The sequence below is a fragment of the Rattus norvegicus genome, chromosome 9 (genome assembly GCF_021556685.1).
Source record: "Rattus norvegicus strain SHRSP/BbbUtx chromosome 9, alternate assembly SHRSP_T2T, whole genome shotgun sequence".
NCBI classification, from domain to species: Eukaryota; Metazoa; Chordata; class Mammalia; order Rodentia; family Muridae; genus Rattus; species Rattus norvegicus.
The window spans coordinates 14,679,609-14,704,677 of NC_141542.1; the positions used below are offsets into that span (position 1 = coordinate 14,679,609).

A 25,069-nucleotide genomic window follows, 5' to 3' on the forward strand; every position below is an offset into this window, starting at 1 on the left:
AAACAGTCCTACTCCTGCTGGTATCAGGATGAGATTTTCAAGGCTTCGACACATCAACCTTACTCTTGCTCTGGATGGCTCCCTTGGTTGCATGGCATTCCAGACTCACAGGTTTAGTGCTTTGAAACAGTATTACTGTAACCTAGACTGGCCTCAAAGTCACACTCTTTCTGCTAGCTTCCCTCATATTGCTTGCCATCATACCCTACTGATTGTTTTAACTGTTTTTGGTCAGAAGTTTGAGCAGATTACAGCAGCTAGGTGAAATGAAGGTCTGCACACCAAGAGGCTTGGGGAAAACATCCCACCTCAGTTCATCTGCTGAACATCAGCCTTCTGTTCTGTTGTGCAGGTGAAGGACTGAGGCTGCTGCCTCCAATTTACTCTCAGCTTCTAAAGGCCTTGAAATCTATTCCCTTTTGTCTATGAGCTGGTAGAGGGAACTGCGTCATCAATATACTTTGAGGACTCCCATATCCACCACCAAAGTTCTACTGGAGTTCAAAATGAGAATGTGTTTGGGAACTGTTATACTGAATACCAAAATTTATATTTGAAAAGGACACTGTACACTTGCAGACTTGCACTCACATGTTGCTAATAGGGGAATGTGCTAGTGGAGATTTGTCTCTACAACCTCGTAGTTCTGGAAGCCATGTTAGGCTTCCTATCTTAATAGATATTTGGTCATTCAAAGATTTCTGGCAGGGTTGAAGACTGATTACAGTCTCATAGCCTATCAGGCTGTTTAACTCTGAAAATACATATTTTATTGGATAGTTATCAGATAGTATACAAGCTAGCCAAGATATAATATACATTTTAAGCCTTTCTTAAGCTGGAATGGATAACTAAATGTTCTGTTTAACTAAAAAAGTGATGGACTGGGTGTTGAGTATATCATATGCTTTATAAATTTTAGAATGGTAATAATTGTACTCAATTTATATATAAGTGAAAAGCCTTTTTAACTGGACAAAAAGGGGGAAATGTTCTGGTTTGCCCTGGAGTTATCTGTATTTTGATGCTAACTCCACTGCCCCAAGGACAGCTGCCTAGTCACGTACTCAGGAATCAGGTGACTTCACTAGAAACTTCTCCCCATTGAATTTGTAAAATACAGGTGAGGGGTAGATACAGGATAGAAGGAGGCCTGTCATTGGAGGAGAAGGAAGGATGGGTGGGAGAGAAGTTTGAAGGAAGAGGAGGAGACTGGAACAGAAAGGAGAAGAGAGCGAGAGAGAGAGACTCGCTGGCAGGACAATGGACACTGATGTAAAGATTTCGCTCTGTGTATTTATAGGTTGTTACTAATGTTCCTAAGGGATGGATGGTACTGGGATTTGTATGTTTAGGTGGGCAATTATATCTTAACAATTGGCTTGAAAGAGCATACCCCTGAACGGGGAGCCTCGTCTCTCGCTCCAATCATGGGGTGGGCTGCCACCAGGAATCACGAGTAGCCGGTCTTGATGTAACAGCAAGAGGTAGCTTTTATTAACGAGATCCCTATTAGCGGGATCCTGGGTCGATACGTATCTCACACAGGAGACAGAGGAATCGACCCCGAGCTTCCAAACTCGGGGGTTTATATAGGGGAGGTTAGGGACATTTGCGTGGTTACACATGATTGGTCATTTCAAATGGTGCACACTTACTTTCGGCTCGAAATTACAACAGCAAGGAGTACATGCTATCAAGCAGCTCAGCAGCTCGGGTAGGGTGGCTCATCTCACTCAGGGAGATGACTCACTTCTGCGGAGTGAAGGAAGGGGAGGGGGTGGCTACGGATGATCAGTGTCCTTGGAACTGGTAGCTGGTTTGGCAAGTCCTATCTCTGGCTCTCCCTCAGGCACGTCCGGCACCGCAAATCCTGACTCTGACAATGAGTAACCTTTTTAAAACTCTATTTCTACAGGCTCATAGAAAAAAAAAAGAAAAGGACAAAAATACATTAAGTAATAACAATTTCTGTATTAGTTTTCTTTGTGAATATGGACTTATTGCATGAACATCTTAAATTTCACGCACACTTGTAACTTAGAAGCAATTTTTAAAGAAGTTTTATGAGATTAGTAGACAGATACTAGCTGAGGTCTTTATCAAACCATTGATTTAGAATCTTGTAAGCCTTCTTATATTTAGAGGAATGATTATTACTTATGCTAAACCTGTGATGTGAATTAAAAGGGAAGGACCTAACATGGAAGGTATGTTAGAAATGTCAGTGCTCCAAACTAAGTGCGTGAGCTTACACTTGCCACTTCAGAACCAAGGAGACTGGAGCAGGAGGATTGTACATTCAAGGCTACAGAGGGAGCTATGGGCAATCCTGGGATATGTAGAGACCCTATCTACTCTTACCTTAAAAGAAAAGAAAGGAAGGGGAGATGGCAATACTCTATCTTCCTCTGCTGAAGCTGACTATATCACATCTCAGAGTTTTATGGGAAGTACACCCTCTCTGCTATACTACAACTATAGCTGCTGCTTATATTGGAAATGTTTTCAAGTAAAACCGGGTCTTCATTTTCTAAAAGCACTGCATCCATTCCAGAGAACTCAACTTTCTCTGGGAACCTGTCATCCTGATATTTGGTCTGGCCAGCCTGGACAGTTTTTGTTTCTCTCATTCACTGTAGTTTTCTTTACACAATTACTAGCAATTATTCACGGTTACACTTTCCATAAATATTCTTTCCCTCTAATGTTCTAGGCTTCAAATTATATAAGAACTAAAAACGAGTTGCTTATAATAAATATAATAGTGATACTCACTACTGTAGCAGTCACTGAACATTACCTTGCTATGCCTCTGAGCAGCAGTGGTAGATGTGCTTTGAAACTACAATAGCCACTTACTCTTGAGTATTAGAAGATCATTCATCCCTCCTATTCATATATTTGTAAGTTTCTAGGTATAGCAACCAACCACAAACAGTGGAACAATGTGTCTCTCTCTGAAAAAAAGACATAAAGTAGACTGTAAGTACATGAGAAGATATTCATTATTAGTCATGAAGGAAAAGCAAAACAAATCTATTGGGATGGAGATTTAAGGGAGATACATGTCAGTGATTAGAGAGTACTATATACTACTGGTAGACTTCTTAAATGATACAGCCACTGTAGGAAAGTTCTATGACAATTTCTCAAAAATGAGAACATACTATTTTGCATATCTGCATTGAGTTATGAACCCAAAAATATGAATGTAGAAGCTTAGGTATTGTGCATTGTTTATAGTACAATAGTTGAAAGGAGGCACTCCAAGTTCCCGTGGACAAGGAAATGGATAAACAAACCACACTACAAGCAGGCATGCAATAAAAGTTAGCATTAATTGGGAAGAAAATCTGATGGCATGCCACAATACAGCCGATCCTTAAGAATATTCAACTAAGTAAAATAGCTATTCACAAGAAGACAAAATGAACTTACTCTAAAGCATCTAGAGTTTAAGGAGATAAAAAGGAAAATAGTGGTAGCCTGGCACTGAGATTTAGCAGTAGTGGGCTCCTAGCTTCCATCTAGAAAAGTAAAATGTTTTCAGGAGATGGAAGGTGATGGTAGACATAGAACAGCAGGAATATTATTAATGCCACTGAGCCATCCACTTATGATACTTAAGAGTCATTTTCATGTTGTGTATGCTTTATCACAGTACTTTAAGAATTCCATTCTAGGCCCCCACCAGCTCACTGCTCCCAAACCCCATGGGAGCGAGAGCTCACCGCCTGGACAGGTGGGCATTCCTGAGACTGCAGAGCGGAAGAGACCACCAACAGTGCGCACACCTGCCCATATCCCTGGCACAAGAGAAAACTGTATACGGCCTCTGGGTTCCTGGAAATAAGCGCACAGGAGCAGCAGGTCCCCTGCCTCTGAGACACCACCAGAACCTGAAGGGACCGACCAGATAAACAGTTCTCCGCACCCAAATCTCATGGGAGGGAGAGCTAAATCTTCAGAAAGGCAGACACGCGTGGGAAACCTGAGGAGACTACACTCTGCTCACATTACTGATTCCAGAGAAAAAAACAAACGCCATCTGGAACCCTGGTGCATGGAAGCTCCCGGAAAGGGCTGTGCAGATAATCCTGGTTGCTGTCCCCCCGGAGAGCTCATAAGCAACACCCCATGAGCAAACTTGAGCCTCAGGACCACAGGTAAGACAAACCTTCCTGCTCCAAGCGACGTGCCTGGTGGACTCAAGACACAGGGCACAGGAATAGCTGAAGACCTGTAGATAGGAAAAACTACACGTCCGAAATCAGAACACTCTGTTCCCATAACTGGCTGAAAGAAAAAAAGGAAAACAGGTCTACAGCACTCCTGATACACAGGTTTATAGGACAGTCTAGCCACTGTCAGAAATAGCAGAACAAAGTAACACTAGAGATAATCTGATGGCGAGAGGCAAGCGCAGGAATCCAAGCAACAGAAACGAAGAATACATGGCATCATCAGAGCCCAATTCTCCCACCAAAACAAACACGGAATATGCAAACACACCAGAAAAGCAAGATCTAGTTTCAAAATCATATTTGATCATGATGCTGGAGGACTTCAAGAAAGACGTGAAGAACTCCCTTAGAGAAACACAGGAAAACATAAATAAACAAGTAGAAGCCTAAGAGAGGAATCACAAAAATCCCTGAAAGAATTCCAGGAAAACACAATCAAACAGTTGAAGGAATTAAAAATGGAAATAGAAGCAAACAAGAAAGAACACATAGAAACATCCCCAGATATAGAAAACCAAAAGAAGAGACAAGGAGCCGTAGATACAAGCTTCACCAACAGAATAAAAGAGATAGAAGAGAGAATCTCAGGAGCAGAAGATTCCATAGAAATCATCGACTCAACTGTCAAAGATAATGTAGAGCGGAAAAAGCTACTGGTCCAAAACATACAGGGAATCCAGGACTCAATGAGAAGATAAAATCTAAGGATAATAGGTATAGAAGAGAGTGAAGACTCCCAGCTCAAAGGAACAGTAAATATCTTCAACAAAATCATAGAAGAAATCTTCCCTAACCTAAAAAAAGAGATACCCATAGGCATACAAGAAGCCTACAGAACTCCAAATAGATTGGACCAGAAAAGAAACACCTCCCGTCACATAATAGTCAAAACACCAAACGCACAAAATAAAGAAAGAATATTAAAAGCAGTAAGGGGAAAATGTCAAGTAACATATAAAGGCAGACCTATCAGAATCACACCAGACTTTTCGCTAGAAACTATGAAAGCCAGAAGATCCTGAACAGATGTCATACAGACCCTAAGAGAACACAAATGCCAGCCCAGGTTACTGTATCCTGCAAAACTCTCAATTAACATAGATGGAGAAAGCAAGATATTCCATGACAAAACCAAATTTAAACAATATCTTTATACAAATCCAGCACTATAAAGGGTAATAAATGGTAAAGCCCAACATAATGAGGCAAGCTACACCCTAGAAGAAGCAAGAAACTAATCGTCTTGGCAACAAAACAAAGAGAAGAAAAGCACAACAACATAACCTTACATCCAAATATGAATGTAACAGGAAGCAATAATCACTATTCCTTAATATCTCTCAACATCAATGGCCTCAACTCCCCAATAAAAAGACATAGATTAACAAACTGGATACACAACGAGGACCCTGCATTCTACTGCCTACAGGAAACACACCTCCGAGAAAAACACAGACACCACCTCAGAGTGAAAGGCTCAAAACAACTTGCCAAGCAAATGGTCAGAAGAAGCAAGCTGGAGTAGCCGGATGTAGATCTCTCCTGAGAGACACAGCCAGAATACAGCAAATACAGAGGCGAATGCCAGCAGCAAACTACTGAACTGAGAACAGAACCCCCGTTGAAGGAATCAGAGAAAGAACTGGAAGAGCCTGAAGGGGCTCGAGACCCCATATGAACAACAATGCCAAGCAACCAGAGCTTCTAGGGACTAAGCCACTACCTAAAGTCTATATATGGACTGACCCTGGACTCTGACCTCATAGGTAGCATTGAATATCCTAGTAAGATCACCAGTGTAAGGGGAAGCCCTGGGTCCTGCTAAGATTGAATCCCAGTGAACTAGATTGTTGGGGGGAGGGCGGCAATGGGGGGAGGATGGGGAGGGGAACACCCATAAAGAAAGGGAGGGGGAGTTTCCTTGCTAAACATAATCCCTTATGTTGGCCCGTAAACCAGGAAAGGGAATAAGACTGGAACTGTAAATAATACTCAAGTTAATAAAAAAAAAAAAAAAGAGAAAGAAAAAAGAATTCCATTCTGATCTTTTCTCACAGGAACTAAACCTTCTTCCCTGAGACATCATGGCCCTGGCCCCAGAATTGAGCAGACAGACAAAACTGAAAGAGGTCGCAGGGATCCCACTGCGGGATTCAACTGTCGACAACTGCAGTCAGATTCAGACCTTCAAGGCGAAGCCAGATGACCTCCTCATCTGTACTTACCCTAAATCAGGTAACCTGGTAGAGTAGTAGCCCCAGCCTCATCCTCTGAGCTATCTGAACTCCTCACCTAAGTTAGAACTACCTACAGTTAGAAGCTGGCTCTTTTTGTCCCACAATGGGTGCTACTTCACATGTCTTATCACTGGGATCTTGAAGCTTAGTCTGTACCATTCATTTTTCTTGGGAAGAGGTGAGATTTGTCTCTACTTTTTTACCTTTCCCAGAGATCCAAAGTATTTCTTCTATAGCTAACAAGATCCTGGTTAGAACAGAAGGTAAAGCCAACATCTGCATCCACACCCCTTCATTAGTATATTTGAAGAATAATCTTCTAACTCAATCTTTATGGTCTTCCCAGGGACAACATGGATTCAAGAAATTGTCAACATGATTGAGCAGAATGGGGATGTAGAGAAGTGCCAGAGAACCATCATTCAACACCGACACCCTTTTATTGAGTGGGCTCGGCCACCCCAGCCTTCAGGTAAGAGACACTGATTCCATATATGTTCCTCTTCTGTCTAATCTCTGTCCTTGTCCCTTCATCTTCTCTTTTTCTTTCCTATCCTGTCTCTCTCCCTCCCCCTATTTGCCATTTGGAACAGCATCATGCTGTATATTAGTCCGGCTTTGAACTCACTGAGATTCTCCTGCTTCTGCCTCCTGAGTGTTGGGTTAAATGTATATGCCACCCTTTCCAGATCCATTTCTTTTCTGTATTTCTACCAAATGTGAATCAGCAAGGAAGATAGGTGCATATGAAGGCAAAATTCTGCCTAATGTTCTCATTATACCTTTGCTCTGGTCATGTGTAACTGCAGAATAGAGGAAGGAACAGAAATCTACTCATCAGCAGCTCACAGCCATCTGCATTCAGTACTTTACTTTCATAACCAAGTGGTTGCTGGACAGTGTCTTATGATTCAAAACACACACACACACGCACACACACACATACACACAAACAGAAACACAAACACATGCATGCACACACACATATACACACATACACATATAAACATGTGCACACATACACACACATACACACATGCACACACATATGCATGCATATAAATACACACACATACACATGTACATACATACATATGCACACACACACACACACACACACACACACGAGGAGGCAATTACTTTGTTCAATTGAAAAGCTATTTTTCACGTAACTTTAACTGAACATTTTTCTTTTCATAAATAGTTCCTAGTCTTGAGATTTCCTTGCTAAACATAATCCCTTATTGTTGTGAAATCAACTTTATCAAATTCTTAGTTCAAGAGCAGTGTGTGGCCAGACTCTTCACCAAAATATAATATAATAACCTCCAGCCCATCTCTCCATAGAGCAGTTCTGCGACCTCATGAGTGGGCCTCCACACTCTACTCTTTTTTTGGCACTGTGCTCTTCCAAAATTTCCCCAGAATTGTCTGTGAAGCTTTGCTTACAGCATTTTAGGGCTTTTAAGCTCAAATTTCAGGACACATTATAAATCTGTCATGAAGCTCATCACATTGAGTCTATAGTTAGGAGCACAGACAGATGCTAATGTTTTGCTCACCTTTTTCTATTTAGTTTAATTTCCCATTGGGCTGCCAATCTGTGGGTGAACCTTTCTGGAAACCGTATTATGGATATACACACCCAGAGATACAGTTCATAGTCCAGTCAAGTTGACAATGGAAAGTAAGCATTATACCTTGTCACCTTCCAGACCTCATATCATAGAAGTAAGGTGGAACGCAAGTTTACAGCATGCCCTCCCGCTGTATGTTTATAGTTAAATGCCACTTATTATCAGTCACAATTCTAGTTTTTTAAAAGTATCTCTGCTCCTTGTTTGACAGGTTTTCAGATTATTCATATAAGAGAATCTTTACCATTTTCTGTGGATCACAGTCCAGATTCAAATGTGCCACCTAACAGAATGATTTCATGCAATCTTTGAAGCAATGCAGGACTAATTCTCTAACTTCTCCACTGCCATTATTTGAATAGCCTGATTGCTAGATTAAAGGAAAGACCTTAGGGACAGTCTGCAATATCTTTATTTCATCTTACCCCATTTTAACTCAATGATTCACAGAGAAAGTCCCTACAAGGTTTGTAAATAGAAGTGCAGAAATTACAAATCATGTATCAGAAAGGATGTAATAGAAGAAACATCACTGCACATAACCAGAGAGAAGTTTTTGATATGGCTGGAAGGGAGGTGAAAAGAGTCTGCTCACTGTTTCTTATCAGCTCTGGCTCAATAGGACAAATTTGGTTATTCTTGGCTTCCAGGTCATTATCCTCAAAATGAGAGAGTGAATTCCTTGAGGTTCCAATAAGAGACTTCAGGTTTGGGTGTTGAGAGGGACACTAAGAGGAGTTTCCTTAGAGATGTAAGTCTTGTTAGGAGAATTGTTAACCCCATGGTCATACAGATAGCAGCATGAAAGAGCACTGATGAGAATCCAAGCAACATGGTAAAATATGGGAAGTCCATTCTTATAGGTCTCAGAGGAATTGGGGGGTTTCATGAACTCAGGCTGACTAATTCCTATAGAGAAAGAAAAGGAGGAGGAGGAAGAGGAAAGGGGAGAAGGAAGAGAAGGAGGAGGAGGAGGAGGAGGAGGAGGAGGAGGAGGAGGAGGAGGAGGAGGAATAATCTCAAGGTAGGAATGTACAACTCCAGTGATGTGTGTGGGACACATCTATTGAAGTTGAACATGCTACACAGGTGTGGGATGTGTTGTCATTAGTGGCTTTCTGTTCTCCTTGGGTCTGGTAGTTTGGGCATCTAAATTTTCTTAAAGAAGGAAGAATAGAGTCTTTCTTCCTCCTATAATTTGAGAACCAAGTGAATCTCTTAGTCTATAGATTTTAGACAAGGACATATACGTTCCTAGTGCTGGGTCGCTATTTCCTTTATAGAAAGTACAGGCTGTGCCTGTGGTGTGTGTGTGTGCTGAGGAACAGTCCTGTTTGGATTTTCTTAATAACACATACTTATCGAAGCCTCCATCCCATTTTCTACAAACTGACAGTAAATTCACTCGAAGGGAGCATCCAGGTCTTAAGCTATGTAAGCCTACAAACACGAAAGCAAAACCAATAATCCTTCTTCCACCACCCCCAATCCCCAAGGCAAAAATACGAGAATCCCTGTGTGGATGCTGGATTCCCTGAGCAGCACCTGGAGTGGATATTCTCATGTGCTGAGCATACTGTGCAATCATCTCCTGAATTGTGTTACAGGTGTGGACAAAGCCAATGCGATGCCAGCTCCAAGGATACTAAGGACCCATCTTCCCACTCAGCTGCTGCCACCGTCTTTCTGGACAAACAACTGTAAGGTAAGACAGTAGCAGTTCCTATCGGGACTGGAGCAGGGAGCCCAGAGCCTCAGGCCTTCACAGCCTGAGTGAGTATAGCTTCCTTAGCAGTACGCTGTACCTCTGAGACCTCATACTGTGCAGTAAAGTCAAACACCATGCTAGATTTAGTAGAGTGGTTCCCCAGAGGCTTTCAAATGTGATGTGAAGGCCGAGGGCAGACTGAGGTACTGGGGATCATGTGTTCTTCAGTGAAGCAGACTGGGAGTGGGGAACGGGAACCATAGGCTGTAGGCTATAGGAGGGCTTATGGAGTGGAGCACAAAGAAGACTGAGCAGATCAAGTGCAAAGGACTGATGTTCAAAGGGTAAATCCCAGTGGAGCTGCAGAGGAGGCTTGGATGGAGCCTCAGAAGCCTCCAGGCTGCTTTCACTCTTTCTAGGATTATGTCATGTGTCCCAGTGTCTTGTCTATTGTGTTCCTGACACATTGAGGGTGTTGGACCATGGTAGGAGTATACCATAGGTATACCAAGGAGTATGCCAAGGGTACAGTAATCGTGCAGTGAGTGGAGCTGAAATTCAAGGATGAGTCAATGGCTTTTCTAAGAATAATCTTTTTCTTTTTTAAATGGAAATAGTGAAAGAAAGATAAAAAGGGACTAGAGAAATGGGCTCAGTGCTTAAGTGTATTGACTGTTCTTCCAGAGGACAAAGGTTCAGATACTAGCTCACAACTGTCTGTAACTTCAGTACTAGGGGATATGATGCCCTCTTCTGGTTTGTATGGGTACTGCTTGCACATGGGTCATGATCATACAAGCAGGCAATGCATCAATATAAATAAAACCATCACATAATTTAAGCTTTAAGGATTGTTTTGAAAGGACTAAAGTATTTATAGATAGCAGAAATATTGGTGGAGTTCCTACAATCAAATGACTTGTATTGTCCGTAAAGGTGGGTGACGAGTGCCAATTCTATTCCTGGCATTACTGAGACCAGCTATTATGAAATCACTGAGGAATACCTCTTGATATTATCTGAGATCAAATAAGCTGAGGAAATTCCCAAGTTACAAAAAAATAAAACTGAAATAAAATTAAGAAAAGCATAATTATCATGGACCTGTGCAGTGGTATTTGATCCCCTGGATAATTCAGCAACATTAGCTTTAATGTTTGCACAGGGATTGAAACAGAACATGAACACAAGGAGATAAGAGAATGAGGAGAGAGCATAGGTATCATGGGTCATCATCTTCCATGTATATGTAGGTGGAGGAGTTGAGCTCTGTGGTACTGAGAACCGTCTTCAATGGGTATATTTTCAGTTTTGAATGAGTGAGGTTATTAAGTATATAAAACAAGCCAGAGAAAATGAACAAATAGAAAGCAGCAGGCAAATGGAAGGGTGGAGAGAGAGAGAGAGAGAGAGAGAGAGAGAGAGAGAGAGAGAGAGAGAGAGAGAGAGAGAAAGATAACAAACAACAAATCAGGTCCTCAAGCAGAAATTGCCTGGACAAGCCCTCTTGAATCTGACACTTGTTGTTCCCAGCACAGAGATTCTCAGGCAGAGCATAGAGTGTCCCTGGGCAAGGCTTACAGGTCAAGGAACAAATCACAGTAGAAAGATAATATTACAAAGGGAGGACTCACAAACATCTAGCAAAAACTACTGATGAATCTCCATTGGGATAGCCAGTCAATTTACTCATAAAATACACAGGCTGATCAGAATATTCCTCCAAGTAAAGGACAGGTAGGAAAGAGATAACATCAGGAGATCCTGTGCTCACACCATTTTCAAGAAACTGAGGAAGTTTAAGCATCAGCTGGAGTTTCACACTGAGGTTTCTCTCTATGGCTAAGGTTTCCAAGAGCTGATCTTCTAGTATCTCTTTCCCAATGGGCTAAACAAAGTAACACCTTTACAAAAGAGTTCACCTTCCAGATGTTCTCAGTAACTAGTTTTTTACTTGGGCTATTTTTCTCTTCTCTTCCCTCCTTGTCACAGAGTTCATGGAGTAGTCTCTCCCCAGATAAGGGATCTTGGAGTACACTTAGAAAAATATATTTGGTGTTGAAGTGCGTATGGAGTAACCCAACTTCTGAAGCCAGCTTCTCAGTGAATTCAAACAACAGAAGGAAATTTACCAATATAGTATACATTGTAGGTGGTAAAGAAGACTGTAGGCAACTTCTGGGTAGTCTTGTGTCATCTGTCAAAGGTTTTAAAGATTAATTCCCTATTCTTACCCTGGACTATAAGCTCTTACAAATCAGCATAAGATGACCCCAGTACCAGAAACACCAGTATATCTAACAGAAATACACATGATCTTATCTGAAGAGTCATCTCAGCTCAGATCCCCAGATTACTACTGTGATCATGATCATACATTACAACATACATACATACATACATACATACATACATACAACATACATAAGGAAAGAGACCTTCATGAGGGTGTCTGCTAAAGAACAGTTCGAGTTGGCTCCTAAAAACTTCTGACAAACCTGTTATATGCAAAAATAAGAAAATGTTAATGCGGCTGCTCCCAAACCCCGTGGGAGAGAGACTTCACCGCCTGGACAGGTAGGCACTCCTGAGACTTCAGAGCAGAAGAGACCACCAACATTGCCCAACCCTGCCCACATCCCTGGCCCAAGAGGAAACTGTATATGACCTCTGGGTTCCCTTGGATAAGGGCACAGCAACAGCGGGTCAAGTGCGTCTGAGACACCCCCAGAACCTGAAGGGACCGACCAGATAAACAGTTCTCTACACCCAAATCCTGTGGGAGGGAGAGCTAAACTTTCAGAGAGGCAGACAAGCCTGGGAAACCAGAAGAGACTGCACTCTGCACACATTACTGATTCCAGAGGAAAACACCAAACGCCATCTGGAACCCTGGTGCACGGAAGCTCCTGGAAAGGGCAGCACAGAACTTCCTAGTTGCTACCCCCACAAAGAGCTCGTAGGCAGCACCCCACAAGCAAACTTGAGCCTCAGCACCACAGGTAAGACAAACCTTCCTACTCCAAGCGACCTGCCTAGTGAACTCAGGACACAGGCCCACAGGAACAGCTAAAGACCTGTAGATAGGAAAAACTACACGCCCGAAAGCAGAACACTCTGTTCCCATAACTGACTGAAAGAAAACAGGAAAACAGGTCTACAACACCCCTGAAACACAGGATGATAGGACAGTCTAGCCACTGTCAAAAATAGCAGAACAAAGTAACACCAGAGATAATCTGATGGTGAGAGGCAAGCGCACGAACCCAAGGAACAGAAACCAAGACTACATGGCATCACTGGAGCCCAATTCTTCCACCAAAGCAAACACTGAATATCCAAACACGCCAGAAAAGCAAGATCTAGTTTCAAAATCATATTTGATCATGACGCTGGAGGACTTCAAGAAAGATGTGAAGAACTCCCTTAGAGAAACACAGGAAAACCTAAATAAACAAGTAGAAGCCTACAGAGAGGAGTCACAAAAATCCCTGAAAGAATTCCAGGAAAACACAATCAAACAGTTGAAGGAATTAAAAATGAAATAGAAGCAATCAAGAAAGAACACATGTAAACAACCCCGGATATAGAAAACCAAAAGAAGAGACAAGGAGCTGTAGATACAAGCTTCACCAACAGAATACAAGAGATGGAAGAGAGAATCTCAGGAGCAGAAGATTCCATAGAAATCATTGACTCAACTGTCAAAGATAATGTAAAGCAGAAAAAGCTACTGGTCCAAAACATACAGGAAATCCAGGACTCAATGAGAAGATCAAACCTAAGGATAATAGTTGTAGAAGAGAGTGAAAACTCCCAACTTAAAGGACCAGTAAATATCTTCAACAAAATCATAGAAGAAAACTTCCCTAACCTAAAGAAGGAGATACCCATAAGCATACAAGAAGCCTACAGAACTCCAAATAGATTGGACCAGAAAAGAAACTCCTCCCGTCCCATAATAGTCAAAACACCAAACGCACAAAATAAAGAAAGAATATTAAAAGCAGTAAGGGAAAAAGGTCAAGTAACATATAAAGGCAGACCTATCAGAATCACACCAGACTTTTCTCCAGAAACTATGAAAGCCTGAAGATCCTGGACAGATGTCATACAGACCCTAAGAGAACACAAATGGCAGCCTAGGTTACTGTATCCAGCAAAACATAGATGGAGAAACCAAGATATTCCATGACAAAAACAAATTTAAACAATATCTTTCTACAAATCCAGCACTAAAAATGATAATTAATGGTAAAACCAAACATAAGGAGGCAAGCTACACCCTAAAAGAAGCAAGAAACTAATCGCATTGGCAACAAAACAAAGAGAAGAAAAAGCACACAAACATAACCTCAGATCCAAATATGAATATAACAGGAAGCAATAATCACTATTCCTTAATATCTCTCAACATCAATGGACTCATCTCCCCAATAAAAAGACATAGATTAACAAACTGGATACGCAACAAGGACCCTGCATTCTGCTGCCTACAAGAAACACACCTCAGAGACAAAGACAGACACTACCTCAGAGTGAAAGGCTGGAAAACAACTTGCCGAGCAAATGGTCAGAAGAAGCACGCTGGAGTAGCCATTCTAATATCAAATAAAATCAATTTTCAACTAAAAGTCATCAAAAAAGATAAGGAAGGACACTTCATGTTCATCAAAGGAAAAATCCACCAAGATGAACTATCAATCCTAAATATCTATGCCCCAAATACAAGGGCACCTACATACGTAAAAGAAACCTTACTAAAGCTCAAAACACACATTGCACCTCACACAATAATAGTAGGAGATTTCAACACCCCACTCCCATCAATGGACAGATCATGGAAACAGAAATTAAACAGAGACGAAGACAGACTAAGAGAAGTCACGAACCAAATGGACTTAACAGATATTTATAGAACATTCTATCCTAAAGGAAAAGTATATACCTTCTTCTCAGCTCCTCATGGTACTTTCTCCAAAATTGACCATATAATTGGTCAAAAAACGGGCCTCAACAGGTACAGAAAGATAGAAATCATCCCATGTGAGCTATCAGACCATCACGGCCGAAAGCTGGTCTTCAATAACAAAAAGGGAAGAATGCCAACATATACGTGGAAGTTGAACAATGCTCTACTCAACGATAACCTGGTCAAGGAAGAAATAAAGAAAGATATTAAAGACTTCTTAGAATTTAATGCAAATGAAGGTACAACATACCCAAATTTATGGGACACAATGAAAGCTGTGCTAAGAGGAAAACTCATACCTCTGAGTGCCTGCGGAAAGAAACAGGAAAGAGCATATGTCACCAGCTTGACATCACACCTAAAAGCTCTAGAACACAAAGAAGCAAATACACCCAGGAGAAGTAGAAAGCAGGAAATAATCAAACTCAGAGCTGAAATCAACCAAGTAGAAACAAAAAGGACCAGAGAAAGGATCAACAGTACCGAAAGTTGGTTCTTTGAGAAAATCAACAAGATAGATAAACCCTTAGCCAGACTAATGAGAGGACACAGAGAGTGTGTCCAAATTAACAAAATCAGAAATGAAAAGGGAGACATAACTACAGATTCAGAGGAAATTCAAAAAATCATCAGATCTTACTATAAAAGCTTATATTCAACAAAACTTGAAAATCTGCAGGATATGGACAATTTCCTAGACAGATACCAGGTACCGAAGTTAAATCAGGAACAGATAAACCAGTTAAACAACCCCATAACTCCTAAGGAAATAGAAGCAGTCATTAAAGGTCTCCCAACCAAAAAGAGCCCAGATCCAGACGAGTTTAGTGCAGAATTCTATCAGACCTTCATAGAAGACCTCGTACCAATATTATCCAAACTATTCCACAAAATTGAAACAGATGGAGCACTACCAAATTCCTTCTATGAAGCCACAATTACTCTTATACTTAAACCACACAAAGACCCAACAAAGAAAGAGAACTTCAGACCAATTTCCCTTATGAATATCGACGTAAAATTACTCAATAAAATTCTGGCAAACCGAATCCAAGAGCACATCAAAACAATCACCCATCATGATCAAGTCGGCTTCATCCCAGGCATGCAGGGATGGTTTAATATACAGAAAAGTGATTTATTTCAGTTAATTTTATACCCAGCCACTATGCTGAAGTTGTCTATCAGCTTCAGTAGTTCTCTGGTGGAACTTTCAACCACCATGATTTTTTTCAACGTGATCCATTATATAAACAAACTGAAAGAACAAAAGCACATGATCATTTCATTAGATGCTGAGAAAGCATTTGACAAAATTCCACACCCTTTCATGATAAAAGTCCTGGAAAGAATAGGAATTCAAGGCCCATACCTAAACATAGTAAAAGCCATATACAGCAAACCAGTTGCTAACATTAAACTAAATGGAGAGAAACTTGAAGCAGTCCCACTAAAATCAGGGACTAGACAAGGTTGCCCACTCTCTCCCTACTTATTCAATATAGTTCTTGAAGTTCTAGCCAGAGCTATCAGAAAACAAAAGGAGGTCAAGGGGATACAGATCGGAAAAGAAGAAGTCAAAATATCAGAGCTATCAGAAAACAAAAGGAGGTCAAGGGGATAGAGATCGGAAAAGAAGAAGTCAAAATATCACTATTTGCAGATGATATGATAGTATATTTAAGTGATCCCAAAAGTTCCACCAGAGAACTACTGAAGCTGATAGACAACTTCAGCATAGTGGCTGGGTATAAAATTAACTGAAATAAATCAGTAGCCTTCCTCTACACAAAAGAGAAACAAGCCGAGAAAGAAATTAGGGAAACGACACCCTTCATAATAGACCCAAATAATATAAAGTACCTCAGTGTGACTTTAAACAAGCAAGTAAAAGATCTGTACAATAAGAACTTCAAGAACCTGAAGAAAGAAATTGAAGAAGACCTCAGAAGATGGAAAGGTCTCCCATGCTCATGGATTGGCAGGACTAATATAGTAAAAATGGCCATTTTACCAAAAGCGATCTACAGATTCAATGCAATCCCCATCAAAATACCAATCCATTTCTTCAAAGAGTTAGACAGAACAATTTGCAAATTCATCTGGAATAACAAAAAACCCAGGATAGCTAAAACTATCCTCAACAATAAAAGGACTTCAGGGGGAATCACTATCCCTGAACTCAAGCAGTATTACAGAGCAATAGTGATAAAAACTGCATGGTATTGGTACAGAGACAAACAGATAGACCAATGTAACAGAATTGAAGACCCAGAAATGAACCCACACACCTATGGGCACTTGATTTTTGACAAAGGAGCCAAAAGCAGCCAATGGAAAAAAGATAGCATTTTCAGCAAATGGTGCTGGTTCAACTGGAGGTCAACATGGAGAAGAATGCAGATCAATTCATGCTTATCACCCTGTACAAAGCTTAAGTCCAAGTGGATCAAGGACCTCCACATCAAACCAGATACACTCAAACTAATAGAAGAAAAACTAGGGAAGCATCTGGAACACATGGGCACTGGAAAAAATTTCCTGAACAAAACACCAGTGGCTTACGCTCTAAGATCAAGAATCGACAACTGGGATCTCATAAAACTGCAAAGCTTCTGTAAGGCAAAGGACACTGTGGTTAGGACAAAACGGCAACCAACAGATTGGGAAAAGATCTTTACCAATCCTACAACAGATAGAGGCCTTATATCCAAAATATACAAAGAACTCAAGAAGTTAGACCGCAGGGAGACAAATAACCCTATTAAAAAATGGGGTTCAGAGCTAAACAAAGAATTCACAGCTGAGGAACGCTGAATGGCTGAGAAACACCTAAAGAAATGTTCAACATCTTTAGTCATAAGGGAAATGCAAATCAAAACAACCCTGAGATTTCACCTCACACCAGTGAGAATGGCTAAGATCAAAAACTCAGGTGACAGCAAATGCTGGCAAGGATGTGGAGAAAGAGGAACACTCCTCCATTGTTGGTGGGATTGCAGACTGGTACAACCATTCTGGAAATCAGTATGGAGGTTCTTCAGAAAATTGGACATTGAACTGCCTGAGGATCCAGCTATACCTCTCTTGGGCATATACCCAAAAGATGCCGCAACACATAAAAAAGACACGTGCTCCACTATGTTCATAGCAGCCTTATTTATAATAGCCAGAAGCTGGAAAGAACCCAGATGCCCTTCAACAGAGGAATGGATACAGAAAGTGTGGTACAACTGCACAATGGAATATTACTCAGCTATCAAACACAATGACTTTATGAAATTCGTAGGCAAATGGTTGGAACTGGAAAATATCATCCTGACTGAGATAACCCAATCACAGAAAAACACACATGGTGTGCACTCATTGATAAGTGGCTATTAGCCCAAATGCTTGAATTACCCTAGATGCCTAGAACACTTGAAACTCAATACGGGTGATCAAAATGTGAAATCTTCACTCCTTCTTTGAAAGGGGAACAAGAATATCCTTGGCAGGGAATAGAGAAGCAAAGATTAAAACAGAAACAGAGGAACACCCATTCAGAGCCTGCCACACATGTGGCCCATACATATACAGCCACCCAATTAGACAAGATGGATGAAGCAAAGAAGTGCAGGCAGACAGGAGCTGGATGTAGATCTCCTCTGAGAGACACAGCCAGAATACAGCAAATACAGAGGCGAATGCCAGCAGCAAACCACTGAACTGAGAATAGGACCTTCATTGAAGAAATCAGAGAAAGAACTGGAAAGCTTGAAGGGTCTCGAGACACCATATGAACAACAATGCCAAGCAACCAGAGCATCCAGGGACTAAGCCACTACCTAAAGACTATACATGGACTGACCCTGTACTCTGACCAAATAGATAGCATTGAATACCCTAGTAAGATCATCAGTGTAAGGGGAAGCCCTGGATCCTGCTAAGACTGAACCCCCAGTGAACGTGATTACTGGAGGGAGGGTGGCAATGGTGGGAGGATGCAGAGGGGAACACCCATAAAGAAGGGGAGGGGGAGGGATTAGGGGGATGTTGGCCCGTAAACCGGGAAAGGGAATAACACTCCAAATGGAAATAAGAAATACTCAAGTTAAAAAAATAAATAAATAAAAAAACAAACAAAAAAAGTGACAAAAAAAGAAAATGTTAATGCTGTACCAAATAGATCATTGTATCAAATATGACATAAAGAAAGAAGATGTGACTTTAGGTTGAATCATCAAATAAAGCAATGGTGTTTTATAATTGCTTACACATATATGTATATATCATTATATATTATATACATTATATATTATATATACATATTTAACGATTTATATATACAACACAGAAAATTAAAAACCAGAACGAGCCTAACCCTCAGACTGTGTGCATCTGAATAGAGAAATGTATGGACTTGGAAAGGGATGAATGAGGGCTGAGGAAAGGTGAGAGTTATGCCATGTGGCTGGAAAGCACATCTCTGAAAAGGAAAGATGAAACTCCTAAAATGTCAGTCAATACTGAGGTGAAAGACAGCCTGAGTACAAAGTGCAAGAATTAAATTAAAAAATAAATAAATAATCTGACACTTTAGAAAATTCTTTCCATTGGTGCACAGCAGCATTTTGACTTGGAGAATACATGGGCAAGATAACAAAGTCTCCCAACAGGGTCCTTATTGAAATGCACCTAGTGTTTGCTTATTCTGTGTAGAAACACACAGATTTTAAAGTGATCATCATGGAAGAAAGTGTGTGCTCATATCAAGTAGGATCCACGGTGCTGCTCCACGTCAAAACAGCAGGTGGAGCAATTACTTTCTCAGAAATCAGGCTGAGGTTTCTGGAAGGCTCAGTGGCTCTGTAGTTGATTCAGAGTATGTAGAGGAAGAGTTTGCCCCTGATAACAAAAGGGAAATCAAGAATTGAGATAAATTTTAATGAGTTAGGGCTGGGCTGGGAGTATCATAATTGGTGACATTGCTCTAGGCTGAGTCTCAGTGCCAGGGCAGGAGAGCTGAGCATTCCCCAAAAGGACTCACCCAGAGGGACAACTAGGGAGTTCCAATATTTGTGTTCCTTTAACTCACCTCTCTTCTTCTCCAAAGTACCTTTATGTGGCTCAAAATGCCAAAGACTGCATGGTTTCCTTCTACCACTTCTACAGAATGTGCCAGGTGCTCCCCAATCCAGGCACCTGGAATGAGTATTTTGAAACCTTCATCAATGGAAAAGGTAAATAAAAATGCATTGTCCCTCTGTGGTTTTACCCCGATTAGGCTGTGCTGAGAGAACAACCCCTGACAGTTGATCCCCCAGAGTTTCCTGTGCCTCCTATCCTGGCCTCTATTTGGGGATTCCCGACCTATAGACTTTCCTCAGCCTGTGTGACCCTGTCATAATATCAGGGTGCAAGTGATTGTGCATAATCAATATGAAGCCACTTTAATTCTCATATTAAAGAAAAGCCCCCAACACTGACAGAAACTACGTGACCTCAGAATCGAGCAGCTCAGTGATGCTGGGAAATATCTAATACAGAATTTTTCCTTCTCTGATGTACCTGAAGCCAGAAAAAAGAAAAAAAGAAAGAAAAAGAGAGAGAGAGAGAGAGACAGAGAGAGAGAGAGACAGAGAGAGAGAGAGAGAAAGAAAGAAAGAAAGAAAGAAAGAAAGAAAGAAAGAAAGAAAGAAAGAAAGAGAGAAAGAGAGAGAGAAAGAAAAAGAAAAAAGGAAAGTCAAACTTTCCTGACTTGGAAGATTTGTGTCCATGAAAACAATTCTTGTTTTTCACAGTAAGTTGTGGATCTTGGTTTGACCATGTGAAAGGATGGTGGGAAATTCGAGACAGATACCAGATTCTCTTCCTCTTCTATGAAGACATGAAGAGGGTAAGTAAATTACTTCTTCAGCATCAGGGACAGGGAAGCTGCTTTAGGAATGTGGTTCTGACAGGAATGTCTGGAAAAATGTGATAGTGTGAAAACTCTTTTCCAGTCCAACTAATGCTACCCTCACTCACAGGACCCAAAGCGTGAAATCCAGAAGGTAATGCAGTTCATGGGCAAGAATTTGGATGAAGAGGTCGTGGATAAAATAGTCCTGGAGACATCGTTTGAGAAAATGAAAGACAATCCTTTGACAAATTTTTCTACAATCCCCAAGACTATCATGGACCAGTCCATTTCCCCTTTCATGAGAAAAGGTCTGTGGGGCTTATTTATCTCTAATTCTGAGGCAGTCCCCCTCCAATCCACATATTGTGATTCTAAGAAAGCTAGAGATTTGTTCCTAGTGTACAAGAAGCTCTACAAAGCAAGTCTTACAGATAACTAAGACAGACTCCCCTTGGTGCACACCTCCTTGGGATCCCTGCCTGCGGTTAGACTCATCAGATCTGACATCTAGTTTGATTCTGTCTCCAAATCATGACTCATGACACTTTCAGGACTTTCAGCATGTATTACTGAGACCCAGGCCCTTAATGCTTCCTAGATTTTGAAAGAAAAAAATCTGATTATCCCTGGTGATTCACTTTTAAGTGGGGAATGTTATTTTTTAAAGTTAGTATACTCAATAACTTTCTAAAACTCAACAGTTCGATGATTTCACACAGATCCTCAGTAAACCCACTTTCCAAAAAGGTAGGTACAGAATGAAACCCATCCCACTGTCTCATTAACATCTGCACTTTTTTCCACTGCTATGCAACCAGGACTAGGTTTTATAAACAGCTGCAGAACTTTTTTTCTTTTACTTTCAGCACAGGAGTTAATCCATTGCCCTTGCAGTATTCCCTCTTTTCTCTCTTAGACTTTGGTAAGGTTTGAGAAGCACCCTTTTTCCCAGTCTATCCATGTCCACTCTTCTCTGCACTCACTTGTGTTTGCTTCTTTGCTTGCTTGCTTTGGCCATAAAAACACAACTAAGAATACCATGACAGAAACCTGTTCACTAACACAAACCGTGATTACCTTACATACTTTTGCTTACCAGAATATGAGCTATCCCTCCAGGAAAAGAAATACTGACCTCTACGCATGACTATCTATACAGGACTCATGGATATCCTGTTATTCTTCCAAGTATTTCTCTTATTATAGATATTGTGTCCATATTTTTATGATTAATGCTACAATGAACATTTCTTGTTCATCAAGTTGGATAATTTTCTTTAAGAATCACAAGTGTTACAGTGATTATCTCTCTAAAATTATTTAAAATAATAAAAATAGAATCTCGTTCCAATAACATAATCTACTAAAAACAATTCATAGAAATAAACGATGCAGTTCAATACATTCTTACAAACAAATAAAACTAAGTGATCAAAGTAAAAAGAATTCCACCAGCTTGGTTGATATCCTGCCATATCCTTTGCAGGCAATCTTTCCTTCAGAAGAAAATATTCCCATTTCTCACTGTAAGTTGGTTTTGTTTGTTCTTAGGTGGCATATACTTGGAGTGTCACAATATGTATTTTCTTATGCCCCAGATCTCTGGCCAGTATAACATCTTAAGATCTCCTTGTATGGCTATATGTCTACCATTCCTTCATTTTTATAATTGTTACTACCTAATATGTGTGTGTAGCACAGTAGAGCCAAGATTCTGGGTCACATTGAATTGATTGATTTTATTTAGACGCCAGAGCCCCTGCACAAAGACAACTAAACCCCCTTCTCATTAAGGAGAGGTAAAGTGGTGAGGAATTGAGCTCCTGTCAGGACAGCACCAATGTGGGTACTGCACACTCCAGTCAGGGATACAGTCTGTCAACCACACACTGATGCTTTTGTCTGGCCTTTGTCCTTTAGGAATTGTGGGTGATTGGAAAAACCACTTTACTGTGGCCCAGAATGAGAGGTTTGATGAAATCTATGAGCAAAAGATGGACGGAACCTCTCTAAACTTCTGCATGGAACTCTGATCAAGATGAGAAGATAGACATCAAGGACAGGAGTCTGTCTGCAAGCCTCAATCCAGCCAAAGGAAGATCAGAAAGCAAACTGTAAATGCCAAGGACTGTGACACCAACTCTGTTATTACTGACATCACTTTACAATTCACAAAATCATATTATGTCCAGTGTATACTTTCTCCACTATTCAGTACAAATCAGTAAGATGGCTTAATAAGCTAATAAATAAACAAACTTGAATAGTATAAATTTTATGATGACATCTTTCTAGGAGGTATAGCCTATATTCTAACTCTAAATAACTATCTTATGCACAAAAACACAAATATTAGAAATCATCTAAATGAATGTACAGAAATTCCTAATGTCTTTCTGCTCAATCGGTATTTTTCATGGTTACAGTGGGAAGACTCAGTTTGTGGACAACTTGTTGCAACATGCTCACTGGAACATTTTCTACCTGGTAGGAGGAAATTGAGGGAAGGACTTCAAGGAGATGTCAGAAATCCAAATCTTAATAAACGGAATCCTAGTTCTGGATCATAAAAGAAACAGAAGAAAGGCATGAGGGTGACCTTTGGAAAGCACAAATTGTGTCTTGAAAAAAGCAGAATGGAAGCTTGGTGTTCAACTTGCAGCCAGTTGAGTTTTGATCTCCTGTCATCTCTTCTGAGGAACAGCTTGTACTTTTGCCCACTTTAGCAGAGTCCATCTGCATTTGCTTGCCAGCATACTTCCTTCCACCTCCCACTCGCTCCATGTCTTGGGCATCCTTTTACTCCCAGTAACCAGGCAATATGGAGAACACAGCATGTTGCACGATGGCTCGGAAGACGGAAAGGCAAACACGTTTCGGGTCACAAATTCTCAGCACTTACCCTTTCACTTTAGTTGCAGATGTCAGCACTGCTAAGCTGAGATCAGCCGGAGCAGCCTGTGGCATGAGCAGGATATATATGTGAGCTCAGGGTACCTAGCATGAGCTAGAATGCCATTTGCTTTCTAGCACTCAAACCTGCAATGGCCATGTGATGAGGACGTGGGCACAGCATGTGTTACTACCAGCAAGAGCTATGAGAAGGTGTAGTACATGTTAGTGGATGGAAGCTAAGAAACTGGAACATGGCCTAGAAGAGAATAAGTGCTCCTGGCCCTGGGTCTTCCTTTCCCTTGTTTCTTGGCCATGAAAAATTCAATAAAATGAGGTGGTTAGTTTTGCTTTGCCATGTACCCTCACCATGATATTCTGTCCATCTCACCACAGAATGTAAATTCCAAACCCAAGAGCTGAAATAAAGCTTCTGTCTTTATAAGTTGCTTTCCCAGATACTTGTTATAATGAAAGAAAGCTCACTAATACATTCCCAATGATGTGGTTATAAAATACTAGAAAAGTCTGAAATTTTGTTGAACTTATAGACAATCGCTTGGTTACTGCCGAAATCTAACCATATGTGTACAGTTAATTAACAATGTCTATTATATAAAAAAATTATATCTGAATTGTATTGTAAATTTTTATTGTTTGCTCCTAAGTCTTGAAATTATTCAAAGTTTCTCTAGGTAGAGAGTCCCCTCTTACAATCCAAACTAAACTGAAGTCCCTACATCTGCTTCCTGTCAGGGTTAAGTTCATAAGAGCCCAGAGTCACTCTAGCCTATAAAAGGAATGACTCTGGTCTCCAACCATCTACTGGTTAACTGTAGATTTAAGGTAAACTTTGGAAACATAATAGTGTCGAACTTAAGCCTCTTTTGGCTTTATTCTTCTGGGAGTTTCCTTTGTATTCAGAAATTAAAATAGCAGAACTTGAAAGAGATAAATTGTAAAACATATTATGTTGGCTTTGTAAGTACACGATTGTATTCATAATTTACACATTGGCAATTTTTAACTATTACTTTTAGAGACAAGAATTAATCAAGTAAATGAAACATTACATCAGAAGAGTAGTTAAGTAACTGTTAGAACGTTTATAAACATTTTAGTTTTACTAGCATTGACTTATGATTATTTTACTAGCATGTCTCTATATACACAAAATTCAATAAAAGAGTTTCAATTACTCCATTTGTTTGCTATCAATCATTTATTTATTTCTGCTCATGATAAATACTGATAACAGACTGGGTGCAGAAAAAATGGATAGTAAAAATGATTCAGTCCAGCTTAAGAATGAGCCAATTAATAAGCTCATGTAACCTTCCTTAGCAGACCTCTCTTACATCTGGTATCACTAACACCTTGAGGTCTCCAATGCTTTTTGTCCTTCATGGTTACAGCTTTACTCTTGGATTTTGGGGGTACTGTTGAGGATCAGGGATCCATCCCCTTCTGTGGCAGTCTCAGTTCAGACTGA

The 25,069-nt window shown here is 40.5% G+C and overlaps 1 protein-coding gene across 9 annotated transcripts in view; it reads left to right on the forward strand.

Annotated features, from left to right (window-relative positions):
• LOC134480324 (sulfotransferase 1C2A-like) overlaps positions 1-24,776 on the forward strand; it is a 31,204-nt gene extending 6,428 nt beyond the window's left edge. For 5 of the 9 annotated variants that reach the window (XM_087568461.1, XM_087568462.1, XM_087568467.1 and 2 more), the window contains 7 exons: positions 6,305-6,482; positions 6,831-6,956; positions 9,729-9,826; positions 19,897-20,023; positions 20,585-20,679; positions 20,813-20,993; positions 22,606-24,776. In XM_087568461.1, coding sequence (XP_087424587.1) covers positions 6,332-6,482; positions 6,831-6,956; positions 9,729-9,826; positions 19,897-20,023; positions 20,585-20,679; positions 20,813-20,993; positions 22,606-22,718 — 891 coding nt within the window. In that variant the 5' untranslated portion in view covers positions 6,305-6,331 and the 3' untranslated portion in view covers positions 22,719-24,776. Of the gene's footprint in view, positions 1-3,664; positions 4,170-6,304; positions 6,483-6,830; positions 6,957-9,728; positions 9,827-19,896; positions 20,024-20,584; positions 20,680-20,812; positions 20,994-22,605 lie in introns of all 9 variants that reach the window. The other 4 variants (XM_087568463.1, XM_087568465.1, XM_087568466.1 and 1 more) reach the window with 2 other exon arrangements.
• The last annotated feature ends 293 nt before the right edge of the window (positions 24,777-25,069 follow it).